Consider the following 15,366-nt stretch of genomic DNA (forward strand, 5'->3'; position numbering starts at 1 on the left):
GTTGCAGCCCGCCACGTCTCCCTCGCTCTGGGGCCTCAGTATAGCACTCGCCCCACTCAGTACTTCATAACGGACGTTGAAAACGCATCGTTTAAATCCCATTTCATTTTAAAACTCCTTAAACGTCTTACTTGTGAGTGCCCTACTGTATATATACATCAGGGGTAAAAAAAAATGAGGTAAGAAGATAATACATGTATAATAATATTACAGTAGTGATTTTTTTCTGTGAGTTATTTCAGTTATTCTTGAAAATAGGAGTTACTACCTCCTGTACCTCAGTGAACCAACTGCCTCTGATATATATATACAATGTGTGTGACTTTATATATACCCATGGGAGCATAGTGACCCTGACTTTGTCTTTGCCTGAAGTTCTTTATGCGTTATTATTATTTTCTTTCCTGAAGCTCTTGAGTAGCCTTCAGCTTTGCTGTAAGTGAGATGGACCCTACAGGATTATGGCGCTAACTCCTGCTCAAGCCTGTCTCCGTTATACGCACGGATTTGCTTCACACATTAGCGAGGACTTAATTACACTTTATTAAGCGCTTAATTGCTCGGCTCGGCCTTATGCTCTCGTCTGCGCAGTCCGAGAGGCCTCCGTCACTGCCAACAAAATGAAGTGTGGCGTCAGCTTCGCCGGTTTCCCAGTGTCATCTACAAATTGTTACTGGGAGCTCCGCGGCGACAGACGATAATTGCTGTCATTCTGCTTCACGAGGGAGGCCTTCAGTCACTGAGGGTTCCTTGCAGTGCCTACGCTGTAATTGACTCCTATGGTCCCTTTAGATTGGCGTTTCTCGACGGTGAGGGGTTTGTCGGTCTCGTGTGTGGATGCCACATGACCTGAGGTGTGAAAAGGAGGCGATTGGCTGGATATAGAGCGTCTGGAGACAATTGCGTGCCCTTCTTTCAGAGCCAGAGATCTCTGTATTAGGATAAAAACCGCTTTTGTATTTAAAAAGCACTTTTGACACGCTCCCTTTCTTCTTGCAGTTATGCACCTCCTGGGCCTCAACTGGCAGCTCCAGGAGACCGACGGCTACGCCTTTGAAAACGGACAGGTGAAGTCGATGTCGACACCAACAAACGCAGTCACGGCGCTCTCCTCTGACGGCGGTAAGGGGGTACCCAGTCATGCTGCACAGTCAGTGCCCCTGTGACTGCAAATGCGAATCGGCTGATGTGGTTTTGATGTGCAGGAAGGCTACTGAGATGGACAAATAATGAACGGGGGTGATTTTTTTAGAGAGGACATGTAAGGGTGGACGCTCGCGTATTTATTGGTTTCGTTACAAATGTGCATTGACGAGCAACGTCTAACGTATCTGCATTATGACGCATTTTGCACACTGACATTTTCTTTTTATTAACCCCCTGGAGTCGCCGGCATCGTCAGCGATGCCACATGTCTTTCTTGTGTAACTCAACTCATATCTCGCTGAAATCATTATGTGGAAACATCAAAAAAATGCTGACTAAATCCGTAATCTGTCTACTTTTCGAAACGTCCATTGTCGGAAGTATTAAAGTTTTTAAAATTAGGTTAAATTGGCAAAAAATTAAACCATGTCACCTTACTTTGTTTTACCTGCATGGGGGGCATGTCACCTGAAGATCACTATTCATATTATAAATAGCTGCATTACCGCGTATTCAAATCCATTGAATACGCTATAAAATGGGGGGGGTGGCCAGGTGTGAATGGTTCATTCATACACATGAAAGTTGCTACAAATTTAATGAAAGGAGCCAGAAATAGTGACATGAGTTTGGTTTTTCTTATTTATTTATCCAACTGAATGTTGCAACTACACCATTTAGTCGTCTTCATGTAGCCAAGACATTAGTGATCAGACATCTGGGATCAAAACAAACTTCCACTATTGCTTACTATGTACTTTTATAATGTTTCTGCAAGTGTTCCAAACTGCATTTTGCAATGTCTATACTTTGATGTCAAATTAAAAACTTCACACAAATCTGACATATTTACAAAGTACACTAAGATTAAGATGAGTTTGCCAAATCAAATATATAAGAAATAATCTATTTGCCATGAATTAAGTTGATATTGGCCATGATATTGTATGAAATGTGTGACCATGCCCCAGTCAGTGAGTGTGTTCTCTACCCCTGAACCTCAGAGGGTTAAGTGTCATAATTTTTTTTTGACTGATTCATTCAACTCTGTTACTGCCATTTTACGGTTAATTGCAATTGATGTCATTGGCTAACAAAGGGATACTAAACACGAATGTTTGCTGATTTATGATATATTAGAGGTGTCACTTATTAAAAACTACCCAATCAGACTGCTTGTCAATTAACTTTTTAACTTGGAGCAGCTCTTTTTTTACAGCTATAATTTGGGTTTCAGTTTATTACTACTTTTTTCTAATGTAATATGTATTATTTATGAATCAATGACTGAAATAATGATTTTTGTTATGAAATCAAGAAATTTGCAACATTTTTACTGAATTAGGCAAGTGTCCCAAGACATTATGTGAAACATATGATATATATGGTAACACTTTACATTAACTTCACCCTTATAATTCCATTATAATGCATTCATAGAACATTCATAAGCAGCATGTGAGTATGCCGTAACATCCTAACATACCTTAACAGCTGTAATGTCACCATCTATGTTTGTGTGTGTGTGTGTGTGTGTGTGTGCATGTGTGTGTGTGCGTGTGTGTGTGTGTGTGTGTGTGTGCCATATCTCTAGCAAAGTTACTTAGCTGTACTAATTAGTTAATTGCTTAAATTAGAACTTCAGTGTTCATACCTGATGGGAAAACTTTTTTTTTTTTTTTTTTAACGGATTAAAGTGTGAAATGTAAACAAACCACACATGCAGCTAGTTGCATGACTTCACCTCCTTGAGTCAGTAATTTGACACCTTTCATGTCTGTGTAGCAGTGCTTGTTTATTTGTTTGCTTGTTCTTGCCATCAGTTTTCTCGCAAACGTTGCAGTTCTGCTCCACTCAGCCTGGCAAAATTGCTTGACCTCTTGTCAAATGGGTCGGACATCGCTGCAGGATGGTCCGGCCGCAAACCCCATATCAGATCAGGACCAGGCTGGTCCGAGACAGTTATCTCATTACCTTTAGCCTCCTGCTTGGGGCTTGTCATCCTGCTAAAAGGTGAACTTGTGTCCTACTTCTGGATGTTTGACAGAGTGAAGGCTGTTCTCCTTTAAGAGCTGCTGTGTGTCTCCTCGACCATTTTATCCTCAGTGTTGAAGAGCTGACCAGCTCCTTTCTAATAAGAGAAGGTTTTGGCTCTATTGTGCGACCACCACGTGTGACAGTGCGAACAGTGTCTATCTGCTGTTGAACCGTTTTGGTTCTGTCCTGCGGTTTTGTTCTCACGGGCCGCATGCTGTTCTAGCCACTCACTGATATTTAGCTGAAGCTTCATCTTGCAGCTTCACTACCTGTTGAAGCATCTCCTACAAAAGCTACCTGAGCTATAGCAGAAGGCCAGCTGCGCGCAAGAAAGTACTCAAGCTGATAAATGAATTTAAATCAAGTATATTAAGCAAATATTCATTGCTTTTAAGCATCTCGGATGCTATGTTGCTATGAGCAGAAGGATTTGAAGTCTCTCAAGACTCACTTCTGAGAATTTAGATTTCAGCGCATGAGTGTTCTCGTGCTTAATAATTAATATCCTTCCGGTGAAATCCACAGTAAGTGTTTCGATGTTTAATTCTTCAACGACACGCCGGTGTTAGACCCGGTTGAGTGCACTTCCCAGTGCCACCACAATGAAATCATTCCTAAACGACGGAGCTTTGGAAGGCGTGATAGTAACGTTCCCTGACGGACACACACTGCTGAACCAGAGAGATGTAGCAGGGCTGCTACAGACCACTAGCTGATGTTTTGTGGGGTTTCTGGATAGAGTTAGTGTCCTTCACTAATCTAAGCACTTATTTCCTGTTCCAGTTCTCCAGACAATTTGCCGCAGATCTAAACAAAATACATATAATATATGATGCGTATTAACCAATGAATACCTTAATGTAAGTGCTGCCTACATTTGCTTGTTTCGTTTCACCGCTGACTATTAGTTACCAGGAGACCCATGCAGCAAGGTCATGTGCGTCTGTGACAGTGAAGATGGTGATGTGTGGTTATTAATGTCTCGCTCCCTCACCTGCCCTCTCTCATCTTACCAGTAGGAGCAAGTGGCCACATATGTACATGGATCATCGGGTTTTTTTTAGAAGAGAAATGAAAGATAAAGAACCTAATAACGTTAAAGCATCATTTGAATAATTTGGATTAAATGAGCAGTGGTTTCGTATTTAATTGCTTTAATTTCTGTTTTAGATTTTTCTATTATGTCCTTTTCATTTAAATGTTGTATTTTAAATGTAGTTAAATGTCAAATGGTTTACATGATATCTGTTTTATTTTATTTTTTTGAAATTGCAATTATTCTGTAGTATGGTGTCTGGTTTAGGACACAGCAGTCATGGTAAGAAAAAATGGTATGTGTGTCTGCAATAGAACTGCATTAACTTTGACACTCATTTGACCTGGTAGTTTACAGTGTGTTGGAGGATGAAAAATATGAAGCCTTCCCTGGCCTGTTATTTTTATGTTGTTTACAAACATCGTGGCTGTCTCCAGTGTGTACTGCAGCCAATCCGGCTGTCTCCAGTGTGTACTGCAGCCAATCCGGCTGTCTCCAGTGTGTACTGCAGCCAATCCGGCTGTCTCCAGTGTGTACTGCAGACTGCAGCCAATCCGGCTGTCTCCAGTGTGTACTGCAGACTGCAGCCAATCCGGCTGTCTCCAGTGTGTACTGCAGCCAATCCGGCTGTCTCCAGTGTGTACTGCAGCCAATCCGGCTGTCTCCAGTGTGTACTGCAGACTGCACCAATCCGGCTGTCTCCAGTGTGTACTGCAGACTGCAGCCAATCCGGCTGTCTCCAGTGTGTACTGCAGCCAATCCGGCTGTCTCCAGTGTGTACCGCAGCCAATCCGGCTGTCTCCAGTGTGTACTGCAGCCAATACGGCTGTCTCCAGTGTGTACTGCAGCCAATCCGGCTGTCTCCAGTGTGTACTGCAGCCAATCCGGCTGTCGACTGTCATCAGGAAATGACATGTAGGGGTATATCCAATCAAAGACAATGCTGGAGATCGTATATGCGGAATACCCAGTAAAAGATGATCTAGAATATTGTTTCCTAACCAAGTCCCCAGGGACCCCCAGGCAGTCAACATTTTTGCTCCCTCCCTGCTGACAACACGCACCTGTACCAGATACTTGGTGCTCTCGATTGACTGGAAGGGAGCAAAAATGTGGGCCGCGTTGAAAAACGAGAGAGAGAGGTCAGGAGCGCGCACTGATGACAGCGTGTTGCCACAGCCGGCACACGACAAACCACCTCGGGGATCAGAACCTGAGTGCAGCCGAGTGGCAGGCGATACCTCAGCACCACACTAGTCTGAATGGACCTGAGTTTTTTTCCAGTGGCTGAAGTGCCAATCCTGCCACCAACCCCCAAGTTATTCCCTGTAAGTTGGAGGACCTTCTTATAGAGCTGGATGTAGATTGACCTCATACCCAGGACGAAAAACAAGCTGTAAAATTATTTAATTTACAGCCATATGTATGTGTGTATATAATTATATTTCAGCGGCATTTCAAAGAAGCTTTAACTTTCCAAGGTCCTAGGGGGCCTCCCTGCACCTGCCTTAATGTGTCACTCCTACTCAGTAGTATCCCATTAATCAGAAACATCTGCAGTGCTCTCCCTGACAATTACATCAGTCACTTATGTATCTTAAGCCCCTAACTGGAGCTTTTCTGCTAGGTGCAAATTACTTTCTTCATCATCTTTGTTTTCAGTGCTTAATTGACTTAATTTTAAGTGATCTATGGGTGGTTGGAAATGCACTCTACTACCAAGAGGTGACAGAGCTGCGATGGCATGGAAGTGGTAATGAATGATGAATATGCAGGTGTTTCTGTTTGCGGAATACAACGCTGAATGGCACTGATTAAATGAAGGGGTTGCCGCAGGTCACACTAGAGTCCTATACATCTTAGGATCAACTGGTATGCCGAATGAGGGCGCTAGATCTAAGAACTAATTAATGCTTTAAAGGGAGCATGAATCACAATAGCATAATCTTTCTAATAGGACGGAGTGGAAGACCTTCAGCGGTGCATTGATGCAGCAACTACTCATAACACATGTGGTCCAAACTGATTTTAATGGCCTAGAATAAAGGTGGGATTTATTCATAATTAGATGTGTTCCCGTGACATTTGGTACCATTAAGTAGGGAAAAAGGCCAAGGACTCCAAGCAGCTTAGATGTAAAACATCCTATATCCACAGCTTAATAAAACTTGCCAAAATTGCTCGTTCCCTAACAGAACCTGGTGTAAATGTTTCGGGTGCTGGAAGATGACGGCAGCTATGTAGTTAGGCAGGACTGCTAACGTTTAGTATTTAAAAAGATAACAGGAGGACTTTTCAAAGAGTCCACCTGTTCCAAAAAGAGTTTAAGGGCCTCAGTCGGAGGGCCACTGGGGGGTGGGTCTCCATGCCTTTCAGCATTTTTTGGGGCCGTTTTAGGTCTTCCTTGTGTTTCACAGGGCCCTGCGCCACTCACCCACCATTTCTGTGCTCGGTGTCACCTCTCCAGGGAAGCTTGGTGTGTTCCTGCAAGAGAACAACACCATCGACACGGGGGAGGTGGACGTGGGCCGCAGGGCAGCGCAGGAGGTGCCCCCGGGCGTCTTCTGGCGCTCGCAGCTCTTCATCGACCAGCCGCAGTTCCTCAAGTTCAACATCTCGGTGCAGAGAGCCGCGCTGATCGGCGTCTACGGGAGGAAGGGACTGCCCCCTTCTCACACACAGGTACGGAGGAACCCGCGCGCGGGCCAACCTGGCCACCTCGCACACGCAGGTACGGAGGAACCCGCGCGCGGGCCAACCTGGCCACCTCGCACACGCAGGTACGGAGGAACCCGCGCGCGGGCCAACCTGGCCACCTCGCACACGCAGGTACGGAGGAACCCGCGCGCGGGCCAACCTGGCCACCTCGCACACGCAGGTACGGAGGAACCCGCGCGCGGGCCAACCTAGCCACCTCGCACACGCAGGTACGGAGGAACCCGCGCGCGGGCCAACCTGGCCACCTCGCATGTTCCTGCCGGCACCTCCGGGCCTCCGAGGATGGCAGCGGCCGTCGGCCAGGTTGAGTCTCTTTACCCTCAGGCTGCTCACCTGGTCATTGTCCACAGATTGCTTTAAGGCTTCCCACGCTGCTCTCGCCCACCATCCGGATGTTTAATCTCACCTTGGCAGAAGTTGTTAACCTTGCCGACAGAGCTGACCCATCTCTATCCCCTACCGTTTCCTTTCCATCAGTATAAAGTCCCTGTGAAGGGACTGACTACAGTCACTGCTCTGTACTTACGTGCAGACTCACTCTGCTTCTATTGACCGTCTCGCTCCACCTTATACCTCTTTATTAGTTTTTATTTTATAAAAAAAAATGCAAGCTAGTTTACGCACCTTTGACTTACAGCTAATCACGTTCTTCACTCTCTGGCTGTGATTGCTAGACTTTGGCTTGTTGCAGTTAAATTACTTCACTGTTAATATAAATACTTCATATCTGTCAAAATTGTTAATTTGGAAACGAGATGTCAAGCTATTATGGAAGTCCTTCAGTGTATGTAACAGCAAGGGATTAAACTTCCAAGGTTATTGGAGATACGAAGCTTTGTGTACAAAACAAACAAATCGCCTGATGGAAAGTCACGCAGTACGTGGAATGTTAACTAACCGCGGACATGATGTGCTGTCAATACCTGACATCTAGCCTCTTGTGAAGCACTCAAAAAATGTGTTTAATTACAAAGCAAGGGTCAGCTGCTTCCTCTTAGGAAACGATGGTATTGCTGATCGGGTCTGATAAACACAGAAGGTCTGTATTTACTGTCCGAGTTTTGATTGCGTTTTTCTATGTTTGTTGTTCCCTGATCGAGTATTTTCATGAAGGGATACGTTTCAGATGTATCTTTCTGTAAATGGAATTAATTTTGTCCTTTTGTCCATCTAGCATGATCACTTATCCAGCACAGGGCTGCACTGACAATTAATTTACATCATAGTTTATATACTTGCTTGCCTCATAATTACCTCTCTGTGAATGTAACCCCATTGAGGTGGACTTCGAATCAGCAAACGGCATTTAAAGTTACTTTGAAAGAGTTTCACAATTAGCTGTTTGTTCTCGACTTCCATGTTCCTATTATAAAGGAAGGTAACTTCGAAGAAGCTCTGAAAAGGTGATCTTATATTAATATTACTATATTATATATCGTGTACAGTAATATGGAACAAATCCCAGGATTGTGAAATAATCAAAGCAATAAAAAATAAAGCAATTTTAAAGTTAGAAGGTATTTAATTATGGAACACAGGAGGTACTGCAGTAGTTAAGGATGTGGATTAATAACCTGATGGTTGCAGGTTTATGTCCCTGCAGGTTTATGTCCCGGCATGGTATCATTGAGCAAGGTGCTTAAGCTCCTTGTATGAAATCTCCTGTCTTAAGTAACTCTGGATAGAAGCATCAGCTTAGCAGCTAAATGTGATCTGTAGGGTACTGTGAGTGAAATCTGTAAGGAAGAGGTCGTCTCCGATGAAACTTTAGGGTTTGAGTAACATCGTTTCAAACTAAATGTGAAATAGTTCAAAATATAACAATGAAGTACATTGTGAAACGTTTAAATAATGTATACAACCATAAAGAAAGCATCTGATGTAAGTGCTTAATCTCTCTGGCTAAATTTCATTTTGAAAGCAAGCAGCTTTTCTCGCCCGTAATGTTTTAAAGATGACCAGCTGCAACTATGCTTTATTTTGGTTTATGGAGCTATAACAAATGAAAGATTATGAAGCATTACGACAACGCAGTGTTCAATATGCAATATGCGAATTTGATCTTGACTGGAAGAGTAAATGCGACCCGCTGTACCGCTGCCCCCCTTCAGCAAGGGCCGCGTGTTTCAGCGAGCGTAACGGCCAGCGGAGTCCTGGCACAGAGACGCCGGCTAGCTGTCAAACAGATCCCCGGCGGCTCCGCGGACTATTGAGGCGCCGCTGGCTCTGTGTTCGCAGTACGACTTCGTGGAGCTGCTGGACGGAAGCCGACTCATCGCCAAAGAGAAGCGCGGCCCGGCAGAGCTCGTGCCCGGGGGCAGGAGGGCCCGCTCCGTCACCGTCCACGAAGCAGGATTCATCCAGTACCTGGACTCTGGCCTCTGGCACTTGGCCTTCTACAACGACGGGAAGAGCGCCGAGCAGGTGTCCTACAACACCATCGTCGTCGGTGAGCACCTGGTCACGTCTCCGTACCGCAGCGCCTCCTCTGGCAGCCTGCGCCACGCAGCGCTCAGGCTGTCGGACTTGCAGGGAATTACGCTGCAGCCGGGTAAAGGATTGCAGCTGTAGCATTAGCCTGACAGATACATCAGCATAACAGAGGCCACATGCACCATATCTCCCCATGCATACAGCATCTTCACTTAAAACACTCATGTATAAGGCATTATAATGCATTCATAAAGTATTATAAACATAGCTATAACTATCTATAGAATGATATTACACATTTTATCCATGTTTATTATGCATAAATAATAATGATGAATGCTGAATAATGATAAATTATGAATGCTTTTTGAAGCTCTCATCTATAATGCACTATAGATATAGTGCACTATAGATTCATAATGCATTATAATGGCTTATACCGACCGGTATAATGCAATATGAAGGTATCTATAATGCGTTATGATGACTGCCTTAAGTAAAGTGTTACCAAACTTTGTTTACCAGTTCCATTACTTAAAAAGTAATAAATTTTGCACCTTGTTTACATGTATACATTTGCCAATCATTTTCATTTAACAAACAGTTTAAGGTCAGCTCCTTAAATGTTAATAAACCAGTAATACTGTACTGCAAAAATAATGTAGCAGGACTCTCTTACTTAATGTATTAACTAGAAACTGTGCGAGTCACATACTGATCACATGTTCGTTCAGATTTATTCAGTAGTAAAAGTTCATGTATTTTATGTAGTTACTATATTTGTTCATGATTTGTACTTGAGTAACTGAGTTACTAAGTCACTTGTGAGACCTCAAGTAAAGTGTTACTAATCATTTGGTGATAAGTTGATAGAAATCTTTATTCACAAACAAATTTATAAATTCATTACAATCATATCTTGCTCCTGGTATTTAATAAAAAACTTATAAATCATTTTTCGAATATAAAACAATGGGTTAGTTAGCATACTTTGAAAATGAGCTCTTTGGAGACAGAAGTAAGATATCTTTGTGGTATATTTCTAAATTTGATTGTAACTGAATCTTTTTATGTACTAGTATATTACCAAGTGATTAGTAAAAATTTATGAATAGCTAAAGAAAGTGAAGTGTTCGATTTGTACCATTTCTGCATGAAAAGTCAGCACATGTGGGCGTTTAAACAGTAGTACATACTCATTTTCTGTATGTGTATTTAAAGTATATTAATAAAATACTAAGATGTGGTTGATTCATATAGTTCGTACAGAATATTGGGATTTTCAGTATCCCTTCTGTGATTAAATATTTGTGATGGAAAGCATGAGGTTTTAGAATTAATGGTGGGTCAGATTATTTTATGCCCTCAGTCATTACCTGGTTTAACCTGACCGGTAGCAATCAAGTGTCCAGTTGGAAATGGGTTTAACCAATGCGATGACAGACAGGGGAGCTTAATACCATCCAGTGTCTGTTTCGACGGGTCCGTTCTGCCTACAGCAATCTCCCTGAAAGCATCTTAAACATTTACACAATGCCACTTAGAATCCAGCATCAGTATATTTAGATTTTACTATTCACTGTTTTATGGTTGAAATTATTACATTATTTTATTGGCCAAAAAAGGGAAAATCTGCATTTGACTCACACTGCTCAGATCACCTACAGTAAATATTTAGGGCATGACCTGGTCTCGCATTTCCAGATTATTCACTGGAGCTTCTTGAGTGACTACCACACACTGATTAGTAATCAGGGTAACTCAGAGCTGCTGAAACGGAATCAGCCGTTTGACACTGTCAGCCTTTCAAATATAATGTGACCTTGCCTAATCTGTCCGCTGAATTATCGCCCAGTCAGTGGTCGGAATATCTGAATTAACACTTCACATGAGCAGCAGTATCAAAAACCTGATCGCTTTGCCTTTTTCGTGTGTGTCAAGCCATAATTATTTAATTTTTTTCATGATTATTTTTCAGGTTGTTGGTGCTGTAAATGCATCCCTATCAAAAGAATGAATATTCTTATCATAAAATACTGGAAGATAATAGGCTTTATAAAAGATACACACGGTTATATAGCTGTGGGATTTCTCTTGTTATACCACATACTGTATAGACTTAAATTATCTGTGCATGAAATCCATTACAGTTCATCATAAAGTATTTAGTTTTATTTTTCCTGATTGTCAGCAAAAAAAGAGCAGATTGAGTAAAGTTGATTGTATCATAAGTGTTACTTTGTGGCACTGAATGGATGCTAGATTTCTTAGAGTCAGGTCAAAGTATATTGCCATCTTCAGCTATATAATGCATGGGTCATACAGCGAGATGAAATTTCGACGTTGTTGGTCTTGGTGCAAAGAAACAGTAAAGAAAACTGTAAGCATTGCAGTGATACGTATCCTCACGTTTTCTCATGTTTCCTTTGCCCATGTCTGAGTAGAATCCATCATGGAGTGTCCACACAACTGCCACGGAAATGGAGAGTGTGTCTCTGGAACATGTCACTGTTTCCCAGGGTTCCTTGGGCCTGACTGCTCTAGAGGTAAGCTAACATTGATCATGCAACTGGAATTACCATCGTATTCATACGGGACTGAAGTCGGTTAACTGTTTGGTAATGAAGCTGTTTATTGTACACATATTGAGCCTACATGAGTGAAAATCTGTACTAACTTTGACTTATTTTTATATAGCTTTTATATAAAATATAAAATTATATATATATATATAAAATATATATTATATGCCAGTATATATGTGTGTGTGTGTGTGTGTGTGTTCAATTCAATTCAGTTTTATTTATATAGTGCTTTTATGAACAGTCATGGTCACAATATATATATGTATATAATAATAATTCAAATCCCAGTTAATAATTTTTGAAATTCTAAGTTTTACAAATTGGAAGACTTTTTTTTCCGTAAGGATTATTCAGTTATTCCTTGACCTCTTACTGAAAAGGCATTACAGAATTTCTGGAATTTACTCGTACTGGTAATTGTTAATCTATAAACATAATGTACATGCAAATGCCTCTGCCCTTTAAATGTTATGTTTACACGTTACGGACGCCATGTTTACTGCCGCTGGTGACTGTACACACGTTGTGCTCCGTGCAGCTGCCTGCCCTGTGCTGTGCAGCGGGAACGGCCAGTACTCCAGGGGGCGCTGCCAGTGTTTCAGCGGGTGGAAGGGCACAGAATGCGACGTTCCCAACAATCAGTGCGTCGACGTGCATTGCGGGGGACACGGGATCTGCATCATGGGCTCCTGCGTCTGCAATACGGGCTACAAGGGTGACAACTGTGAAGAGAGTAAGTGGGAGTGAACGGTCAGAGGGTACCTGGAACTTCCTGTCTGGTTCTGCTCTTTTCGGTGTGTATGACTGTACTATTGCAGAAGACAGTCTAGCCTCAGCCTCACATTCATACAAATGTGTTTCGCCCAACGATTGGGCCAGTTAAATTTCCAGGCAATAATTAATCTCCGTGACAAATAGGGAATCCCTACAGCTACCTCTCCCCAAGTGCCGTCGTATCTTTGGTTATACTGATCAACAAATCTTCTACCTGTATCTAGACTGATATTTCAAATTAACTGTGAAAAAACCTCCTCCAGTTGTTTTTTTATTAATGGGCATCGATTCCTCTGTCTTACTCACTATAGGGTAAATTTATGAATACACAAGCTTAACTTACCAGAGAGAATTGCTACTTTCAGCTCCATGGAGCCAGTAATTGCTTTGTAATTATTGATACAGTACTTCCCTTCTACTTGGTGTCTTCACTGTGTTTCCTGCAAGACAGGAGGCTAGATTTTCATTTGTCAGCAGACTGAAAGACTTCTGCATGTTCCAATGTGGCACTGGTGTCTCCAGCATGCATTAATAGTGGATTTTTTTTTTTTGGAATATCCAGTATTCAATTTAATTGATTTTACTTATAGCTAGCCCAGAGTCTAAAGCAATCAGCTCAACTGGATCACATTTTCGGGATGTTGACCCGATATGTGTAAAATGTTATTTAGCCGATCATGTAATTAAATCCAGTCATCTTTCAGCATATTAAAGTGAATTACGAGGAACAGAATCAGGGTTTTTATTTATTTATTTATTTATTGGCGACGCTCCAGAACGAGCACTCTTTGTGCGTGAGGGAATCCCACTGGGAGCAGCACTGCAAAATCGGCAGGTGCACGGAGTCGCACTGCCTCACCTGGGCCGGAGAGCTCGGCTTTTGCGGTGGCACGGACTCCGGCATAACTCAAACCCCCGACAGTATCGGGTCAGCCTCTCCTCTGGAGGGGGGGGGGGGGGGCGCAAGGTTTTCCCGTTGACCTTTCGCTATCATTTAAAACATCTGTCACTTTAAATCTTAAAGCGGGCATATAAATACGGCCACAGGAGTATGTCAAGCCAAGTAATCATTTATTTGCTAAGCGATACAAATAGCCTTCTTCAGTAACTGAAATGTCACTATGGTCTTTGTTATCTTAGTTTATTCGCATTGACTTATTTCACAGTAATCACTCTTAGGACTCCAGAATGTGCCGTTTCTACACATGCCACTTATTAGTGTTTATTATAAACACAATTATCAAGCCCCGATGAAAAGCAGGATAAAGACATTTTGATGTAAGACACTGGCCAGTAGGGAAGAGGCAGAAGTAACACCCTGCTGGTTCCTGCAGCGGACTGCCTGGACCCGTCCTGCTCCTTGCACGGCACGTGTCTCCACGGGGAGTGCCACTGCAACCCTGGCTGGGGGGGCACCAACTGCGAGATCCTGAAGACCATGTGCCCAGACCAGTGCTCTGGCCACGGGACTTACCAGGCCGAAAGCGGCACCTGCACCTGCGACAGCAACTGGACCGGTCCCGACTGTTCCGTGGGTATGTCTCGCTCTTTGCAGCAGCTGTCGGCATCTTCCGGGTCCTTCCGGATCTGCGAGTCTGACATGGTGCAGTGCTTCGTGGGGTCTGTATTGCCAGTTGGCTCAGTTGGTAGCGCTTTCACCCTTAGGGTTGGGAGTTGATATCCACCTCCCCTGCCCCCCTCCCCCCCCCCCCCCCCATGTGGATTCACTGTTTCCCCTGAAGTTGTATAAATTGGTGTCTCTAACGTTCCCTTATTTTGTTGTTGTTTTGGTGTGTGAGCCCTGTTATGGACTGGCATCCCATCCAAGCTCTCGATTCCTGGGATAGGTTCCAGGCTCTAGGCAGCCCCGTACTTGATAAGCGGTTATGGATGGATGGACGGACGGATGGTTGAATAGATGAATGGGTAGACAGATGGTTATATTGCCAGTCTAGTAGATGTGGCTCCTATGATCGATTTATGGACACTATAAATCACAAAAGTCCTGAAGTTAAAACATCTGTCGGCTACATCTGTTATTTGCTCCTTTGGGGAAACCCCCCCTGCTTTGTCATCTCCGCAAAACACGGGTATTGAATAGCTGTATGCTGCACTGTATAAAGCAGTATCACTGCAATGCCCCAGAATTATTTGGAGTTGCATTTAACATGTAGGAACGGGATAGGTTAATCAAGCCGAGGCAGGGCTTGTGTTATCGGGGACGTGATGACAGGTCTCCCGAGCCTTTCGTTCATCCACGTCCTGCCAGTGGAGGTTTTTCTATTAATTAGCCCTGCAATCCACTTCAATTAAACAGACTTTAATTAATAAATGCACGGTGCGAATCGACACCGCCCTGCAGGAAGCCAGTGTGCTAAAGGCAGATAAACACCTTTGTACTAATGAAAAATTGATTACATCGATTCCCACGCAGGAAGGGCTCTTTAGAATCAAATGCGCCTCTCTTAGGGACCAGCTTAATGCCCCAGAGTACCGAGGTTAATCAGACTGTCCCAACATCTCGCAGTCAAAAAAAGAGGCTCAGAAGGGCATTGAAATTGTCCTTTCAAGGATCAAGAGAAACAAAGAGGCAGCTAAAAAGAAGGTGAATATGTTCAAATGAGCGAATCAGCCTCG

At 43.1% G+C, this 15,366-nt stretch overlaps 1 protein-coding gene across 1 annotated transcript in view; it reads left to right on the forward strand.

The window, feature by feature from the left end:
- si:dkey-237h12.3 (teneurin-3) overlaps positions 1 to 15,366 on the forward strand; it is a 332,826-nt gene that overhangs the window by 275,275 nt on the left and 42,185 nt on the right. The window contains 6 exon segments of the mRNA XM_048971419.1: positions 1,000 to 1,122; positions 6,687 to 6,901; positions 9,176 to 9,386; positions 11,815 to 11,916; positions 12,494 to 12,688; positions 14,064 to 14,264. Coding sequence (XP_048827376.1) covers positions 1,000 to 1,122; positions 6,687 to 6,901; positions 9,176 to 9,386; positions 11,815 to 11,916; positions 12,494 to 12,688; positions 14,064 to 14,264 — 1,047 coding nt within the window.

The sequence above is a fragment of the Brienomyrus brachyistius genome, chromosome 12 (assembly GCF_023856365.1).
Source record: "Brienomyrus brachyistius isolate T26 chromosome 12, BBRACH_0.4, whole genome shotgun sequence".
Lineage (NCBI taxonomy): Eukaryota > Metazoa > Chordata > Actinopteri > Osteoglossiformes > Mormyridae > Brienomyrus > Brienomyrus brachyistius.